Source organism: Dromaius novaehollandiae, chromosome 1 (assembly GCF_036370855.1).
Source record: "Dromaius novaehollandiae isolate bDroNov1 chromosome 1, bDroNov1.hap1, whole genome shotgun sequence".
NCBI classification, from domain to species: domain Eukaryota; kingdom Metazoa; phylum Chordata; class Aves; order Casuariiformes; family Dromaiidae; genus Dromaius; species Dromaius novaehollandiae.
Genome location: NC_088098.1, coordinates 120,021,554 through 120,039,440, shown reverse-complemented (window position 1 = coordinate 120,039,440; position 17,887 = coordinate 120,021,554). Strand labels below are relative to the sequence as shown.

At 40.8% G+C, this 17,887-nt stretch overlaps 1 protein-coding gene across 5 annotated transcripts; it reads right to left on the bottom strand.

Annotated features, from left to right (window-relative positions):
* Positions 1-1,952: 1,952 nt before the first annotated feature.
* Positions 1,953-17,503, bottom strand: ETS2 (ETS proto-oncogene 2, transcription factor). 5 transcript variants are annotated; one of them, XM_064525148.1, is made up of 10 exons: positions 17,474-17,503; positions 13,299-13,370; positions 10,426-10,546; positions 8,362-8,481; positions 7,728-7,928; positions 6,841-6,924; positions 5,771-6,013; positions 5,349-5,612; positions 4,547-4,665; positions 1,953-3,574 (listed from the first exon to the last, which is right to left on the bottom strand). In XM_064525148.1, exons 1-10 carry the CDS (start codon positions 17,486-17,488, stop codon positions 3,359-3,361), a joined length of 1,455 nt encoding a protein of 484 aa, XP_064381218.1. In that variant the 5' UTR covers positions 17,489-17,503; the 3' UTR covers positions 1,953-3,358. The 5 variants fall into 5 exon arrangements, with proteins under 5 accessions (XP_064381218.1, XP_064381225.1, XP_064381210.1 ...); XM_064525155.1 differs by lacking the exon at positions 17,474-17,503 and adding an exon at positions 16,671-16,960; XM_064525140.1 differs by lacking the exon at positions 17,474-17,503 and adding an exon at positions 14,280-14,339.
* Between the last annotated feature and the right edge of the window lie 384 nt (positions 17,504-17,887).

Here is a 17,887-nt window from a genome sequence, read left to right as displayed (position 1 = left end):
ATCCTTGATCTAACCCATCTGTTATGTTCTTATCCTGCATCTGGTTGTGGCTGACAGCAGACGCCTAAGGAGGATGTAAGAATAGGGCAAAGTAAAAAGATTTTTCCCAGAATAGTCAGTCTCTTAGACATCAAGCGTTCTGTGGCTCGCAGCTGGAGGTATTTTACTTAGGATGGGATTTCTACCTTAAAAAAAAAAAAAAAAAGGAAAGAGCAAAGGAGGCTTTGAAGTCAAACTTTGTTATTAGAGGGGACATGCCAACCACGGGTAGGTGCCAACTGCAACACAGTATTATGACTACTGTCTCATGAGGAAAGCTGGCAGCTGGAAAGGCGGGGAGGCATGTCCTGAAGAAGGTGGAGAGTTTAGCCAGATTTTCAACAACCTCTTTGACGCTGGGTGGCTGAGAAAACAGGGTAGCATTTTCTGCATACACTGTGATATTCATAAAATATCCTTTAATAACTGTCTACTGCGTCATACTAGGTTACAGCCTGTATTGCTGCATTGACCTGACACAGTGCAGGTTTTCTGATTTAGCTGCTGGAAGACCCATTAACATGGATTGTGTGTTTCAGGATACTTTATTGCTTCTGCCATCATGAAATATCTTTTCTACCAAACAAGGAAAACAAACTTGACTTCCCTGTTGCCTCTATGTTTAAGCTAATATTGGGCACGCAAACAGGAGACACAACTGACCTTTCAGTCCAAATGAGCAACAGTTCTGCTTTTAGGAAAAAATGGGATTGAAAAGGAAACTTCTACATATTAAGAGAAAGATTAGGGTTCTATAATCAAAGTGTGAGAGACATCCAGAAGAAAAAGGACATCATTATTACAGCCCATACTTTATTTTTTGCAGGAAATAATGCATGTTTCCTCATTAGATCACTGCTCAAAGGCAGGCCATTTAAACATCTAAAATGTAGCGTTACAGTTTTTGGAGCATTATCCAAAGCCCAGGAAAGCTTGGCATTTCTCTTATTCTGCTCAGTTCCAGCTCAGCCCTGGGACTTGTGGCTCTCTTTATGCCCTTACATTCCCTCCCCATTACTTTAAGTGCGACCTATGGGGTAAAACCCATTGAGAGGCATCTAGGCCCACAGCGGTGATGGAGGGGAAGGGAAAAAGGATGTGGGAGTCATCTTCCTTTTCCTTCATAGGGGCTATGAAATATAAGACTGAAAGATGGTGTCTCTAACTGTTCAGAGAAGACCAGGGTTGTGGTATAGGTGCAGGCCTACCCTTTCGGATCAATGAATATAAGGCATATCTTTAAAAAATAATAATTTTTTTCCCCAAATCTTTAACATACTGCTAAACCAGGGTGACTACAATGAAAGCGAGATCAATATATGGCCACATTTGGCAGACAGGAAGATTTAAGAAGTTTAGGGGAAGGGACATTTTTTTTATAGCTACTTTTTCTTTAAGTGGAACTCTTCAAGTATGTGCTTAAGATCAGATGGTTTCTTACTGCCCACCGCTTTGCAGTGTGGATGGATGGAGAAAATTGAGATGAGAAAGAAGATAGTCATGACAGGGGGCGTGCTCTATATCCAACAGAAATCAGGAACAGTTTAAACATACACATGATCTTAAGATGCCTCTGTTCTCCCCCATTTACCAGTAGTTTTACACTACTTCGCAACACAGTTCAGAAATTCTCATTTTCTTTCAAAGGCACAGCTCAAAGGCATTAACTTCTAGTTTATTATATACGAATGCAGATGGAGCTGTGCAAGTATTCGCATACATTTAGCTTGGTTCAAGATCATCAGCCTATCCATTCTCGCAGATTTTTCTCCAACAAACTCTGTATTTCTTTTTTTTCTCCCCCTCCCCCTTCAGATGTTTAAGCTAGTCTAGAAGAGAAACTCATCATGGAATAAGAACTCTCCCCCTCCTTCCCTTCTTAAACTTTCTGAATTAGGAAAGCACATACACCATTTGTTTTCTTGTTCCCAAGAGGTTTTAATAAAGAATCATATTTTTAAACCTCTCACACTGTACAACACATTTAAATGTACATCAAGCTCAGATAAAAAATAAAGCTTTCGTACAAAGTACATTTTTCCAGTGAATTGTTTTTTGCAGTAAAAATAGCTGCTACATAAATCCCTCCTGATCTTTGAAAAGGAGTCACAGTTATTTCCAAAAATAGAATTCATATTTTAATCATACAGGATAAACTGCAGGAAGAAGAGACAAGTCAACTGAAAAAATAGGTTTGTATATAAATTTTTTTAAAAGGACATGCATAGAAGTTGAAAAACATATGCCATTTATAAAGGAAAAAAAGGTAATTTTATCCATATTAATATTTTCATTTTCAGTTACAGAAGAAACCACAAATAGGCCCTTTATGTCCCAGAATATAATATTATGTTCTTGTAAAAAAGCCAAAATGCACAAAGAATTGCCAGCATCAGTCTTGGCAAAATATGGAGCCAACCCCCCCCTTACACATTTCATGTGATAGGCATACCATATGCATGCATGCTGAGCACTTACGTTGTCTCTCAGGCCAATTAAATATTTTCAGAAGGTTGTATATCCTAGACAAACATAAAATAACCATTTGATAAGTTTACATTCGTCCTATTTCAATACACATACAATTAGTTTAATTTACACTATACAGTATCTGTTAAATAGGAACATTAAAGAATTTCAAAAAGAATCACAGAGTATATACAAACTGAATATTGAAATGGTACGATTTTCATTCCCTTCTTAAAAGGGTTTTTGTTGTTTTTTTTTTTTTTTAAACAGTTGCTACATCTTGTTTTGGACACAGACTGTTTATGTACCTATGCAGCACACTTCTGGAGTAATAATGACAGTAAAACGTGCTTTAGAAGAAAATACTTAATACCAATTCTTCTTACTGTTCTTTTAAAATAAATTATTTTTTTAAATAAATTGCATGATATAAGCAAGGATGATGGTACTTTAACAATCTGAGCAATAATTCTGCTGCATCACTGGTTTCTCATCCAACCTTTGGTTTTAAAGCCAACCCATTATTATATGGCAGTGTAAGTAGCCAAAATGCTTTATATGGCAGTATAGGTAGCCGAAATGCTTAACCTTAGAGCAATTCTGCATCTTCGTGACACAGCTAGGATCTGTGCTGACTTCCATGCTGCTCAAGCGCCTGACATGGCAACATCTGAAGCCACTGATGAAATAAGGCCACTTCCTTCCAACCTTTCCTGGTTACAAAATCAGTGAAGGTCCTTATTTCTTAACAGTTGCACCAATCTGAGCAGTCAGGAGAACTGACCACAGATGGTTCCAAGTCACAGTTCCAACATGTGATCTTTGCTAGTTCAGCCTGAGATCACCGGGCTCAGTCTTCTGTGTCAGGCTGCACCCCTAGCATTGCATGAAGTTCTTCTGCTGTGTACCCCAGCAAGTTCTGTAGGTCGCATACAAAGCGATATACGTATCGTTTCCCTGAAGTCTTGTGAATGATGTTCTTGTCATAATAGTAGCGTAGGCCTCGGCTCAGTTTCTCATAGTTCATTTTTGGCTTGTTTTTCCTTCTTCCCCACCTCCGTGCCACCTATCAGTCCAAAAACAAAGCAAAGTGTAAAGTGTTTATTCAAGCTATGTTCTTCCAGTCAGTGGCTGACAAATGCCGTTATTAAAACCTTCTCATCAGTCAGAGCACTTTATATGCTTCTGACATCCTGAACTTGGGTTAACGGGAGAGTTGGTTACTAAACTCTCAACTGAACTCCGAGGCAACCAGTGGCAGCAGTTTGACTAACACGAACAGGAGAAAATAGCTGATAGCAAATATCAATGAAAAGGGTACCTATTGCAGTAGATGGGCCTATCATGATACTGATTGCTGCAAAACTGTTTATGGAGAACAAATTTAAGTGAAATACAGTGCCCTCTCAAAGATGATGCTGTTAAAGAGCTCATTTGCCATTGAGTAGCATGGGGCAGTTCTTTAAGTGAAAGAATTATATGGAGTTCCTTGGTGTTAAATGACCCCTCCTACTTTTTTTTTCTTTAAGGCTTCAGTGAACTTTGTATCATGCCTCTTAATACAATCATTTTCTGATACAGTGAACAGTAGGAAAGTTAAAGCATATTTTAGTTATTTTTAATGACTAAAGCTTTAAGCACCTAAGGTATTTTAAAAGCAGCACTACAATATCTAAGAATTGTGATGCTTAGAACAGCTGGTGTAACTGTCACATGCTGTTTTGCAATCTTGAATATTGTTGATTAAATTACATTCAGTAAACTAATTTATAGTATTATTTATACAGTCAAAAAGAAATTATTTCCTATACTACCTTTAAGTTTCAAGCTGTACAAAGTGTTCTTATAACTATTAAGCAGATACTGATATCCTGGGGCAGGGGAGGGGAAGAAAAAAAAAAGCACAGCAATCCTGACCATATAAAAAACATTTACAGATGAAGAGATTTCAGCAAGTGTCTAATTGTGTAAATGCTTTACTTTCAAGAATAGGTCCATAGACCCTAAATCTTCTTGTTCATCACAATTAGCCACATACCTCATCTGGGTCAGCAAGTTTAAATTCCCATCCATCTCCAGTCCAACTAATAAATGACTGACAGGATTTGTCAGTCAGTAACTCCAGAAGGAACTGCCATAGTTGTATAGGTCCACTGCCTGTTGGGGATGGGGAGAAGGGGAGAACCCCAGAATTAACACTTCTGCCAGCTTTTACCACAGCTAATGAATATAGCCATACGCACATCACAGGAAAAATCTTTTAATAACCCTGACAGCTTTTTTTTTTTTTAATATCAAAAGAAGACTAATTCTAAGATTTTCTCTGTAACATAATTCTGCTCAAAAACATGTTAAAATTAAATTAAAGCAAGTCAGCTTTTTCATGAAAAGAAAGAATTTGAAACAAAATATGCCTTTCTCTTCTATATAAGATTCCCTACCCCTTGCTTCCATCTCCTGGCAGCTGTAGTCAAGCTTTAGGGCCTGTCCTACAATCCTTGACTTGGCAAATATTCTAGAGGGAAAACTGATTTCAGTAAGGACTACAACTCGCCGAAAATATGGGAGATTGTCAAAGTTTCCCTCTTCTTTAGACAGATAGAAGGCAAAAAATACATTCCAATTTGGTGGCATGTCTGTAAGAACAGGTACCTACACGTATCTATCATGGACAGATAGTCCAATGAGATTTTCTTTAGCAACATTTAAAATTGAAACTTGTCATGAGCAGTGGTCTCCCAGTAAGAGACTACCTTACAACTACACAACTTTATCATGCATTTATAGAAAATATTGAAGTTACACAAGAAGAGGAGTGACCATTTTGTTTCACTACGTACCTGTAAAGCCAGCTAAAATTGCTGCCGGTATAACTGGTTTCCCTTGCTCTACAGGATCACTTCTTTCTTGAATATAGTCTTTGAAAGACATTGTAGGTTTGTTCAGACACAAGGACTGGCTACAGTCATCTTCAAAACTTTCATAGGATGGTACACGCTGTAAGTCCACTAATGATGATTGGCTGTTCCAAGACTGTAGCATTGAATCTGAGCTTTCATAACTTTCTGCCCCACTGTCACTAGATTCGTGTTCTCTAAGTTTGCCTTAAAGGAAGGAGGAAAAAAAAATGATTGAGAGAGCGAGCAAGAAGTGTTTTATTATTCCCCTCAGTCTAGCTTGTAGAGATGAACTATGCAAAGGAGGGGAAAAACATGTAGAATATGGCTTTAGACCCACAGTTATCATATGGATAATGTCTCACCAGAATTATCTATCAGCAAGTTCAGATTACTTCTTGTGAAGTCTTGGTTTACTGCACAATAGTTCACGCCAACTGCATCTACTTGGGTTTTAGGGAACAACGGAAATTCTTGTTCTGGATTGAGAAGATTTGGTCCCGTGGAAGTCTGACAGATGTCACTCAAGATACTGGGTTTAGGGTAACTGAGGGCTTTAGGGTACCCAGGCATTTGCATGCTGTAGGGGGCCTGATCCACATTAACTGCTGAAGGAGAGAAAAAAAACAAAAAACAACACAAAAAAGAGAATGAATTAAATATTTTCTCTGATGTCCCTGAAACAGGCTAATAAACAGCAGGTATCCCACTATAGCTGTGCCACTAATAACTATTTTTTCCATGAAAGTCTGGCTATGGAAAAGTGATGCTACAAGACCTATTAGAAAGGCTACTGAAGTTAGGGAGCAGATTCCCATCTAATGGCCTCCAAATCAAATTCTGTACATTGCCTTCTACAACTTGCAGATCACAAACATAATACATTGTTTGTTCTTCAGAGAAAATGCAGGACAACAGAAAAAGCTGGAGAAGTCTAGGTGATTTTCAGTAAGGCTCTCATCATTAAGAGAGATAATGAGGCTGAACTAGAGACTTACTGTGGGACAATAAAATACAGCACCAATCAAATAATCTAAAGAAACAAGCACTTTGTCCCTACAGTTATGCCATATATTTGCAAAAGTTTTGTTATGCTTCCATAGCCTTCAAAAAGGCCTAACCATGACTCCTAATGTTTCCTAGTAATACTGCTTTTTGATTCAGTCTGCTAGTGATGGGTCTGGTCATTCTGTTCCACAGACACAGGCTTTGGCATACCAGAAGAAAGTCTGATTTTTCATAGCCTTTGCTCTTCAAAAGATTTCTGATATGAATTAGATGGCAAACAGTACCAGAAAAGACTGTAGCAGTTGAAGTTTTCCTAAAGCACAGTAACTATTCTGTTGTGGCTTTTTCTTTTTTCCTCACTAGAATCTGCGACACACCTAGAACAAGCATAACAGATCTAAAATGTCAAACTATTTAAAATACTTACTTAAGGAGTTATTATTGACCCAATGAGGAACTGAGGTGAGATGAGAGTTCTCCACATATTGATCCTGCGTTTTCTCTTGGCTGTCTGGAAAAAAGGGAAAATTTCATTTTTATAGATTGGACCTGTATGCCATGGGAAGCTTCCAGCTCTCTTGAGTATTTTGGGGACACGATTCACATGAATTTTACTAAAACACACTGCATCAAACTCTCAAAAAGGCAATTACCAGTAGGTAAAATATCATGGCAATTGAATCTTTATACTTAACAGAGAAAAAACAAACAAACAAAACAAAACAGTCCCAAATAGCAAAAAACAACTGCAGTGTGTAATAAGGTCCAGATCCTGCACACAGACAGCTGCTGAACCTTATCCTCCAAAACCAGTTGAATGCTCAGGCCACTGTATGAAGAGTTTTAGCAATATCATTAGTTTTCACCTAAGAGCACATCCAAGCCTCCTTGATATCCTTACATTCATTCACTGAATTATCTGAAAACATTACCTTACAGGAAAAAACAAAATACTTGTAAAAAGAAGTGACCGTTTTGTCCAGGTTTTGATTAAATATATGTTTTTTTAAATGAGCCATTGTAAGAGCCCTATCCTGATCTCCTTTATTTCAGTAACTGATCTAAATAAAACTTGACTGAAACAGGTACTCAGCCTGAGCAGGGAATACTTCTGCAGATATCTGCATTTGTGCTCTGTGTACACAGGATATTAGATATTTTTGATAATACTTTTATTAACCAAATCTTAAAGTTCATTTTGAGTTTTCTTAGGTAATAAAAATCCCTCATAGTAAAGTAAGTGTTGAAAGAGTCTTATTCCTGTCTTTACTAGAAGAATCTTAGAACAGAAGCTCTTTGTGGCTTTATATCTACCTTTTGTCATCTGTTCCAGGTGTTCCCACAGAATATCACCCACATAATCAGGTGCCAATTCCAAGAAACGCTCCTTGCCCAGGTTGCATAAGTCTTGACCATTCATAAGAAACTGATGAAAGTTCACGTTTACCAAGCTAAACTCATTGGTAGCCCATGAAAGCCACTGGCAAACCTGCTGTTCAGTCCACAGCCAGGGATCTGCAAGATAAAAAGTGTCCAGCATATAGAGATAACACTTTGACCTTTGTAAATCCCCCCAAATAACCTTAGTTAAAAGGCAGTGAATGAAAGACTTGTTAATCCACGTTACTTAGTTCTGAAGCTCACACATCAGAATCAATTTATTCTTGTTTTTAAAAAACAGTGCTCTATTTTCCTTCTGTATTCCCCCTTAATTAGAGGCTGTATGTCCTCAGTTTATTTGATTCTCTCTTATGTTGCCAAAATATAAGCTCTCCGTGCACCCATTTTTAATACCAGCAAGTCTAGTCTTTCCAACTAAAGCTGTGCCAGATTCACATAGGATCCATTCTTGTATTTCGTTCTGACATCACTCTTTCTCTTTTAAAAGAATCACTATTCAGCATCCTCCTTAGCATTAAAAAAGAGCTTATAAATAGAAAACACTTACTATTTGGGATACCCAGCCGACACTGTTCCTTTGTGAAACCACTGAAAGTATCTTTCAAGGCCTGACTCATCACAGCCTTACTGCACGGGGTTAACAGAGGCAATTCACAGTTGTTTGACTCTACAAGAAAGAAAAAGGGTGGAGGGAAAAGAAGATACATTAACATTTATGCCAACGAAAGAGGTTTTCACCATACTACCTGAAGAATAAGAAGAGGATACTAGAAACCATGTATTTTAAAACAGAAACAAGCAGGGTAGGTCTATTTTTAGACTGTCCTGTCTTTGACTGAATATGTCAACACTAAAATAACTTTGTCATATTGAGTTGGTAAAATTGCATCATGCTAAAATAAAGCTTTGCAGCAATAAAGCTTTGCAGTTTCCAATGCTATAGATCCTCACTGACTCTCAGTAGTTACACAGCATGCCTTTGTTGCAGGGAAATTTTATTATTACTTTTTCAGAAAACATGAGATTGCTTCTTCCTATTTTCTCATCTACATTTTGACCTCAGACTTCCTGTTAACTCCAGGCAGTCATCATTTAGCTTGTGAACTAAGTAATTCATAGTAGGGTTATGAAGAACTAGATTGCAAGGATATTTAACATTGTTTTCCAATGGACTGTATTTCAGACCTTTCCATGCATCTCTCAGTCACTCAAGTATATGGTGTTATACCTTATTCGGTCAACCGAACCAAACAAATGTGACTAGTCAGAAGCTGGTACCCAGTGTCTAAACAACGTAATACAATTCAAAAATCAGTATCATCCTATGCCTGCAAATCACTAACCTGTATAACTCACTTTTTTTTTTTTTTAAGAAAAAAAAAAAGGTTTGCAAATGGACTATTTTAAGAACAAATTTAGCCTCCACCCAATCTTCCCTACTGGGCAGTTTTCACCTGGAGATGTCTCATTTAACTATGAAAGAACCCCCAAGTTGAAGAAAAATCAACAATACCTCCTACATGTTTCAATATAAGAAAACTTTTACTGATATTTTATTTGTGACGGTGTCATTAAACTAGGGGACAGTTGAGGATGCCTTATCCATTTCACCACTGCATCTCTGAACACTTCAGAGAGCCTCTGAAAACTAGCACACATATTTCATTTGAAGGACCTCTGCTATGTCACTCCTAGAGGCTTGTAACAGTGACAGGGTACATACATGCGATGGGTTATCAGACTTCAGACCAGTTCATGAAGCTGTTCTGCTCCTCTAGTTTTCCTAGATCCTGACTATGTACAAGCCCCAACTAACCCAGCAAGCGGAGCTCATTACCAGTGTGTGCTTAACTTCTGTTTTTACCACACCCATCCTCAATATCTGCTAGGACTTGCTTTGCTGACCAGAGCTAGTGACTGATTAGAATCACATTAGAACAAAAGGCTGGTGGCTGTTAGACGTTTAAGTTTTTTCCCTGCTTACCTAAGGAGGGATAAAGACAGCAACAGGAAAGATATCTACATTTCTTTGTAGGGAAAAAAAAAAAAAAAAAAAAGCTAGTTAGGGAGTTTTGGCAAGGATTTGTTGAAAACTCTTGGTGTGTATTGTCCTACTAAAAAGATTTGTAAACACCTCCACCCCTATTTTTAAGGTGAGACATAAAACAAACCCAACAAAGGGAAAAGGAATAAGGATTTTGTTCCCTGGGAATTAACATCAGAGGATCAAAACAGGGGCTTGCAGAGTACCTAAAACGTCTCAGACAAAATTAAAATATAAGTTTAATTACATATAATTTAAAACTTTCAAAATTTAAAAATTTAAAACAGCCTTAGCCCTGTTTTAGTATCTGCTAAGGCTTCTTCCATGGACAGCTTAGGCTAATGAATCCCAGTTCCCATCCCCGTTCAGTACAGAGAACAGCAACTATCAACAGAGCAACACATGTACATAAAATCCAAATACATACACAGGCTCCTGTGTACTAAAACACTTTTTAAAAGGAAATCCATGTTGTACTTGTAAGAGAATAGCGATCAAACACTAGTTAGACGACCCAGTTTTCTTTCTGAGCTGCTGATCGGACTAAGGAACAAAGCGAAAAGTTACCATAAGAAGTAGAATCAAATCCTGTTGGCACTTCTTGAAGTGTTTGATCTTCATTTAGTGAGAAAAAATATCCAGCAAAGAGAGAGCTTGAACTATCAAAGGTGTCAAATGCTGGTTGACGCTGCAAAGCAACAGAACAAATAAAAAACACTGTGAGCAATTTGCTAGAGCACTGCCAAGAACTGCTAGGAAGTGGCTGGTTAGGTTTCCTAGATTTGGAGACCATGCACAATCACTATTTTGAACTGACCAACCTGTGCCTTTGAAATATAAATATAATGACAGTATAGCTTCTGATAAAATGAAACAACTAATATTCAGACTACAGTGTAAGTTGCAAGGCATGATCTGCAGGTTAAAGTAAAGCCAAGCAAGGATATTTTAAAATTCCCTGTAATTGAGGCTTTCTAATAATAGAGAATGCATGTATATATTTTAACTTTTGAAATGACTGACTTATGGGTATATTTGGAAGAAAACTTAGTATTTCCTTAACCCTTTAAACCTACTATCCCTCTGAAAAGTACAAATTAAAACAGAGGCAGGACTGGTAAATTATGGGAAAAAAATGCCAGTGCAAAACCTACAGTGGATTTACGCAACTTTCAAAGATCTCTTTCAAACTTGACTTGTGTCAGGCGCATATGATAGAGATGCAAAATACTATTACTTAGATCTCTCCAGCCATTTAAGTCTTCTTTTGGGGGTGAGCTCCGGAGAAGAGGACGAAATAAACAACTTTAAAAACAACTTATGCAACTTGTCCGTTAGTCACAAGAAAACAGTATCTGCAACAAATAGAGACAGGTAGAATGGGTAGAAATTGCTGCTGAGATTTTAAAAGCACCTGAGGATAGAATATTGTTCTGAAAAGCTACAGCACGTACATGGCAGCTACTGCAGTTTGGGGAGCTAGAGACCATGGCAACTCACAAATGCTTATTTGTTTTAGGCATCCACTCATATGCTGGCTTACTGCAAGTCAGAGAATTTAGCTGAGGACAAGGCCAAGATTCTTCAGGGCAGTATTCATGTGCTATGCAGTAGCAACCTGAACCATGTTTCTGAAATGGCAAATATTAACTCTTCCTGGAATTCCCTAGCTAAAACCTACAAGGTTTTAAGGCACTTGGAGTGTTTTTTGTACCAAGTGTCTTTTCATCCATCCCCTCCCCCCCCCCAAAAAATACCCAATAACACTAGTAGGAAACTAGGGACTGTAATTTTTTAGTTGTATTTTATAGCAAGTTGCTATTCATCCCAGCATGTAATTTATGAAACTATACAATCCACAGAAGAAAAAGCTGGTAAAGGAAACAACACCATGCCTCTAAGGGTTAACTGGGTTCAGAAACCTCCACTGAGAGCTCACCAGTGGAGATAATGGTGGAGTCTGTTCAGGTACCCATGACAAGTATAGGAGAGAGTCAAAGTGAAGCCACGAAAAAGCTCACATCCAAATGAAACAACTTAAGAATAATTGCCAAATTTACTAGTAAAAAATTCTTTACACATTACTAGATAAAAGCACTGACTCATCACTAATACCTAGAAGAAAGGGCAAGTTCTTTCAACATAATCTGGAAACTCCTGCATTTTATGTAAATAGCTGACCCTTATCCTGAGTCACTGGAAAAAATGCTGTGGCATGTGAATGAGTAAAATCCATACTGTACTGGTTTCATATTTCAAAAAGGATAACATTAACGTTTAAGCAGGTTCTTGTTTTAATAGTAATACAGGCAAAAATCAATATGGAAGAAATTCTGCTTGCCCTATTAGTGACAACCATTTTGTCTTTTAAACATATATATAAGGGTAACTATTATAGAACAAATTAAGAAGAAATGGGAACAGCTACAAAATAGTAGAAGAGTGTCTTGATTTTGACTTGATTATATGACAACTGTGATCACCGAATAAGTGCTTAGAACAACTATTGTGTGAAAGAGTACACAGCTGTTAAGTTGGAGGATCTTTTTTGGATTTTGCCATTGTTATGAGCAGGAGAGAAAGTTAAGAGAGGACATAAAAACATCACAGAAGTCAGAATACCAAAGACTCATTAACTGAGTCTTCAAAACACTGACATTCCTCAAAGTTAATGAGAGCAGGAAGCATCTTGCTAGTCTTTATTTAGTTACATTAATCTATGCTACGAAAAAAAATTAATACTGGGATAAAAAGCAGCTTGCATGATTGGGGGGTGGGAGGAGCACTCAGACTGTTATGAGTCTTCATAGTTTGTTTCTCATTTGCCCTCAGTCTGCAAATTCCTTTTAAAGAAAGGTAACAGCCACAGTCTATCTAATGGAAAAATGCATTTAATAACTAGCTTTGGTTTCTTACATTGTATTGGACTTCCGTTTGATATAGTTGCATGTAATAAGTGAATAACCTACTTTTTTCATACAAGGCTCTTGGATGAATCAGACCTGACTGGTCATATCAGAACAGTGCTCTGACAGTCTCATAAAGTTAAATACATAAAGAACACCTGTACTGCCAATCCTATGACTTTATTTACACAAAAATTCCCTGACTCCAATGAATTTGAGATCAGTTCTTGTCTACCTCTTATTTTCAAATTCTTAGGCTGTAGTGTGGGAAAAACTTCCTGGGGGGGACCTCAGGGGGTATAAGATTTATGTCTTCCTGCTTCAGTAGTGCTCATTCACACACACGCTTAATTCAGTGGGAATACTCTAGAAGTAATCTACGTTATAAGCAAACTGCTAAAAACATCATGTATCTGCGTTCACACTGGCATGGTTGTACAATTCCTTTGTTAGCATTAATAAGAATACCATATATGCACTAACAGGGAGATCAGACCACTCGGTTTTAGAAGCCACTAGCTCAAGAAAACTCACCTTGAGCACTCCTCTGTACATGTTAGACACAGGAGCTACTTGATCCATGTTCCTGATGCCAAAATCACTCATCTGAAAAACGAAAGGCGTCACATGAAAAACATTGCTACTGGGGAAGCAAGTACGTTAACAGATGCATCTTGCTACTTTAGCATGGACTACATGTTTCTTCATTGGGAGTATTATTTCAATAAGATACCAAGAAAGCTTTCCTCTAGGGTACTCACATCCTGACTATTCAGGGCCTGATTCTGGTTTTGCTTAAGCAGCTTTTTAACTGGAAGCCTATTCACAGAAGTGGAGTTAAAGTTTTTTTGTTGTTGTTGTTATGAGAAAAGAAGAGGATGATCAACTTCTGATATTGAAGATGAGGGCTTTAGTATCTCGATCTGTTAGAACTTCTGTAGGCTTTTAAAACTATCTATGTCCATCAAGTATCTATTGCTTTGAGATGTTTTCCAGTTTTTACTTGTTATCTTAAACATTAACTTTTGTGGGATCTTTGTTTACAACATTCCTGCTCACATGCCATGATTCATTCTGGTCTTTCCCTTCCAAGGTACAGAAGGCAAATGACAGAGCACTCGTCGTGGTCTGCCTTCACGTTCTAGCACTCATCCATTTCATAGTCTCATGCCCTCTATGAAATATCAGAGAAGCTGATTCCAAATACTAGCAATCTGTTTCCTTTACTAGACAAAGCATCCCCAAACCATGTTATTTTGCACATTTCATAAGCACAGGATTAACATATTTATAAACGTTTGGAAGGCTTCAGTTTAAATTGGAAGTGTTTATGTAGCAAAATGCTCTTCTTAAAGGGTTGATAACGGGACCGATAACAGTACTTCAGTAGTACTGAAGTTAAAGCTACCATGCTGCCTGTACCACAAGGAACAGGATTGTATGATGCCTGTATAACTTGTTCTCTTATACATGACTGAAAGAATATGGTGATAAGATTCACATCCTTTTACTAACCTGTGAGAGATCAAACATAAGGAAGCAAGCCAGGTTTATGGCCATTGTTCAGGTTTAATCATGATGCTGTAATTCAGGTGTCTGTAAATGATACCTTATAAGACCACACTGAGGCAAGCCATCTCTCAACACTTTTCCTTCTAGTTTTTCTACAGCACTGTATAATTTCTTTTGCTCCACAGAAATTGTCTGGACATGTAAATTTGTACTTAAATAAAGAGTCACAGGGGTTGTTATTAATATTTCCACAAAACTGTGATTACTTATTACAAAGCGATTTACTAGCCATTTTAATGATTTTGGAAAAGCACAGAGAAATCAAAATACAATCTTAAACTGGCTCAGAAGAAGATGGCAAATTAAAGCTTAACAAAACAAGCACAGCATTTTAAGATGACAACTCACTAAAAATCTGTCCATACAAGCCAAGAGGGGGGGAAAAAAATTCAACAGCCAAAGACTTGGAACGTTTTCATCCTCCTATATATCTGATCACTTAAAATCAAAAGTCCTTAATCAGAAAGGCACATTTCGACTTCACTGTTGTTAGATATATGGGGCTTATAATTGAAATAAAATAAACCAACTGCATAGGAAAGGAATAGTTGACTTATACTTCATTAATGTTACTCAAAAGTGCAATATACTGATTGGTGTATTTTACTTCAATTAGCATATACAAATATTTGATCCAAGCTACACATCTCATTGAGCACCAAAGAACTCTACACAGTATGAGACTCACGCAGCAAGTGTCTCTAATCTCGTCATTGAATTTGCCACAATTTAAACAACTGTTTATCCTAGTATTCAGTTGGGCGTTAAAAAAGAAAAAAAATGGCAATTTTACAGTGCCCTTTGCTTTGCCTTTGATATCTGCTATCGTATAAAGGGATAGCCAGATCAAAGCCTTACCAGTTGGAAGGTATTTGTGATATTACTACACATATTTTTAGCAATCTTAGTTCTGATCCGCAGTCTGTACTATAAATATAATTTCTGACAATTTCAGGGGCAATCCTGGCCTTTACATGAACCCTGTCAGGAATTTTCCCATTGATTAACAGGGACAGGATTCTACCCTTTTTTTTAAAATTATTCTTTGGAAGTGTTTAGAGTACTGAGACAAAAGGTTTGTAACAAGCCTCCGTTACATGGCATTGCTTATTAACCCAAGTTGCTGCTTTTCTATGCTAGACCGCTCATTTGCTCTGTGGCCTTGCCTCTGCACTGTGCACCTTACGGAAAACTAGACAACAGAGCTTGTGTCCAACACGAAACACGCTCAGGGTCTCCATGTATTAGCATCCCAGCTTCCTGCCTCTAATCACAGCTTCTCGGGTTGTTAGAAATTTCGGTGGCCTTCTCTCACCGTACATTAGCTTCCTACTGATCGGCAACACAAGTTTCCAGCCGTGAGATCAGACACATGTCCAGGAGATTGGACACACTTTCAGAGGTGTCACAAACCAAACGGGACTAAAAGGCAATGCAGGTGTTTGTGATACAAAGGGTTAAAGTTGGCCTTCCGCTGGCCTAAGAAAGATCAGAAAAGACACTCCGGTAGGACACGATTGGGCCTCACTTCCAACTCCTCCACTAATGCCGACGACTGCGACTCGCCAGCCATAATTGGTTTAACTGGTAGGACACCTTCTTCGACACCCCCGTGTAGTTGAGTGGGTGAACCAGAACAGGGTCAACAGGATCAGGCACTTATTAACTAATACCCCTCAATTCCGATCACCAACTTCTTTCCAGCAACAACCAGGCGCTCGCCTATTGGTAAAGTCAGCCGGGAATCGCTCACTAGGGAAAACTCAGCCCCGCGAGTGTCCACCACACAACTCCATAGTCCTAAAAAAACCCCAAACAAACAAACAAAAAAAGGCAGGTTCAGGCCCCTGACCAAAAAAAAAAAAAAAAATCTTACAGCGCGGAAATAAATAACAAGAAAAAAATAAATAACAAGAAAAAAAAAGAAAAAACCTGTCCTAAGAGCCCTGCTTTCCAGTCCGCAGCCGGGATGACTCCCGGTGCACACAGCGGTTAGATGCGAGACCTCCCAGCCCGGGCGGCCCCGGGCACACGGCGCCTGCCCCCGCTCCGCGCCGCGCCACGCAACCCCGCGTCCCACCTGCCGCCGCCCGCGCTGGCCGCCCGCGGCCCGCCCGCCCCAGCGCGGCGCCAACGGCCCCGCCAGCGCGCGGCGGCCCCTGCCCGCCGCCCCCCTCCCGGCCGGCGCGGCCGGGCCAGGCGCCTCCCGACGGCCGCAGCCGCCGCCGCCTGCCGCCGCGGCTGCAGGGACCGCGCAGGGGCCGCCGCCGCGGAGCGGGTCGCTAACTGCCGATCGACGCCCCCCGCTCCCCCCGCCCGCCGCCACTGCCTCACCTCGCGCTGCTCCGCTTCGCTCCGCGGCGGCGGCACCACCAGAAAACCGCCTCTCCGCAGCCAAAATATCCTCTATGGGGCCGAGCCCAGCAACGCCAGCGCCGCCGGCGCGATCGCGGCCGGAGCGTCCCGCGGGAGCGGAGCGGGGCGGGAGGAGGAGGAGGAGGAGGAGGAGGAGGAGGAGGAGGAGGAGGAGGAGGAGGCGGCGGCGGCGGGGCAGGTGCTGCCAGCCGAGCCGCTGCCGCTACCGCTGGCTCGTGTGCGCGGCTGTGCCGCGCCGCCGGCCTCGCAAGCGCTCTTCAGCGGGCGGGGGGAGGCGGCGGCGGCGGTGGCGGAGCCCGCCTCCCGCCAGGCCCTGCCCCTCGCCGCGCCGCTTCCCCGGGGCCGGCGGCCGCGCTGCTCGCCGCCGGGGCGGGCCGCGCGCGGGGCCGCCGGTTGCGGCCGGGGCCGCGCCGTTTTCGCCACCTCCCGCCGAGGGAAGCCGGGCCGCGGCGGGGCCCCGCTGCCCCCGGAGAGCTGCCGTGCGGCCCGGGCAGCGGCGCAAGCGCGGGGCCTGCCGCCCGGTGCACGATTTGCGCGCTTTAGTCCTGATTTCTGCGTGGAAAGTGCAGCCGGACCCCAGGTGTCCACCCTCCAGCGCCGCTTTCAGCGAGTTTGTGGTGAAAGCAGCAGCGTTGGCAGCCTGCCTGCTCGGGAGGGTTTTGGAAGCTCCGGGCGGCCTCACTGGGGTGTCCTTGGTTTGGTTGCTTTAGCCAGAGCCACGGCACCCCTTTTTTTAGTCCCAGGGAAGTATTGCTACTAACCTGATAAATTAACATTTCATTAGTCTCATACGCTTATTTGCAACCGTGAGACGGCACCGGCTGGCTTCTTCAACGTTGCAGGAGGGATGTTGTGGTATGAGGAAGCCCGGGCCCCCCCCGTGAGGTTTCCTCAGCTGATCCTCACCTGACTCCGCCAGTTCAAGGGATGCAGAGGGCACTAACAGGAGACAGCTCAAGAAACACGACTAGCTCCTAACTGTCTGTTAGGTAACCCACAGTGGATAAACCATGTGTCAACACAAGAGCATGATTACCTTGAGGTACTTCTCCTTTCTGCAAAGGGAGAAATAGTTTGTTTAAGCCTAACTTGCTTGCACAAGCAGAGAACTGCGCCAATGAGTGAGGTCCAGTTGATTTACTGGAAAGCACGAGGAGAAGAAAGACAACTCAGAG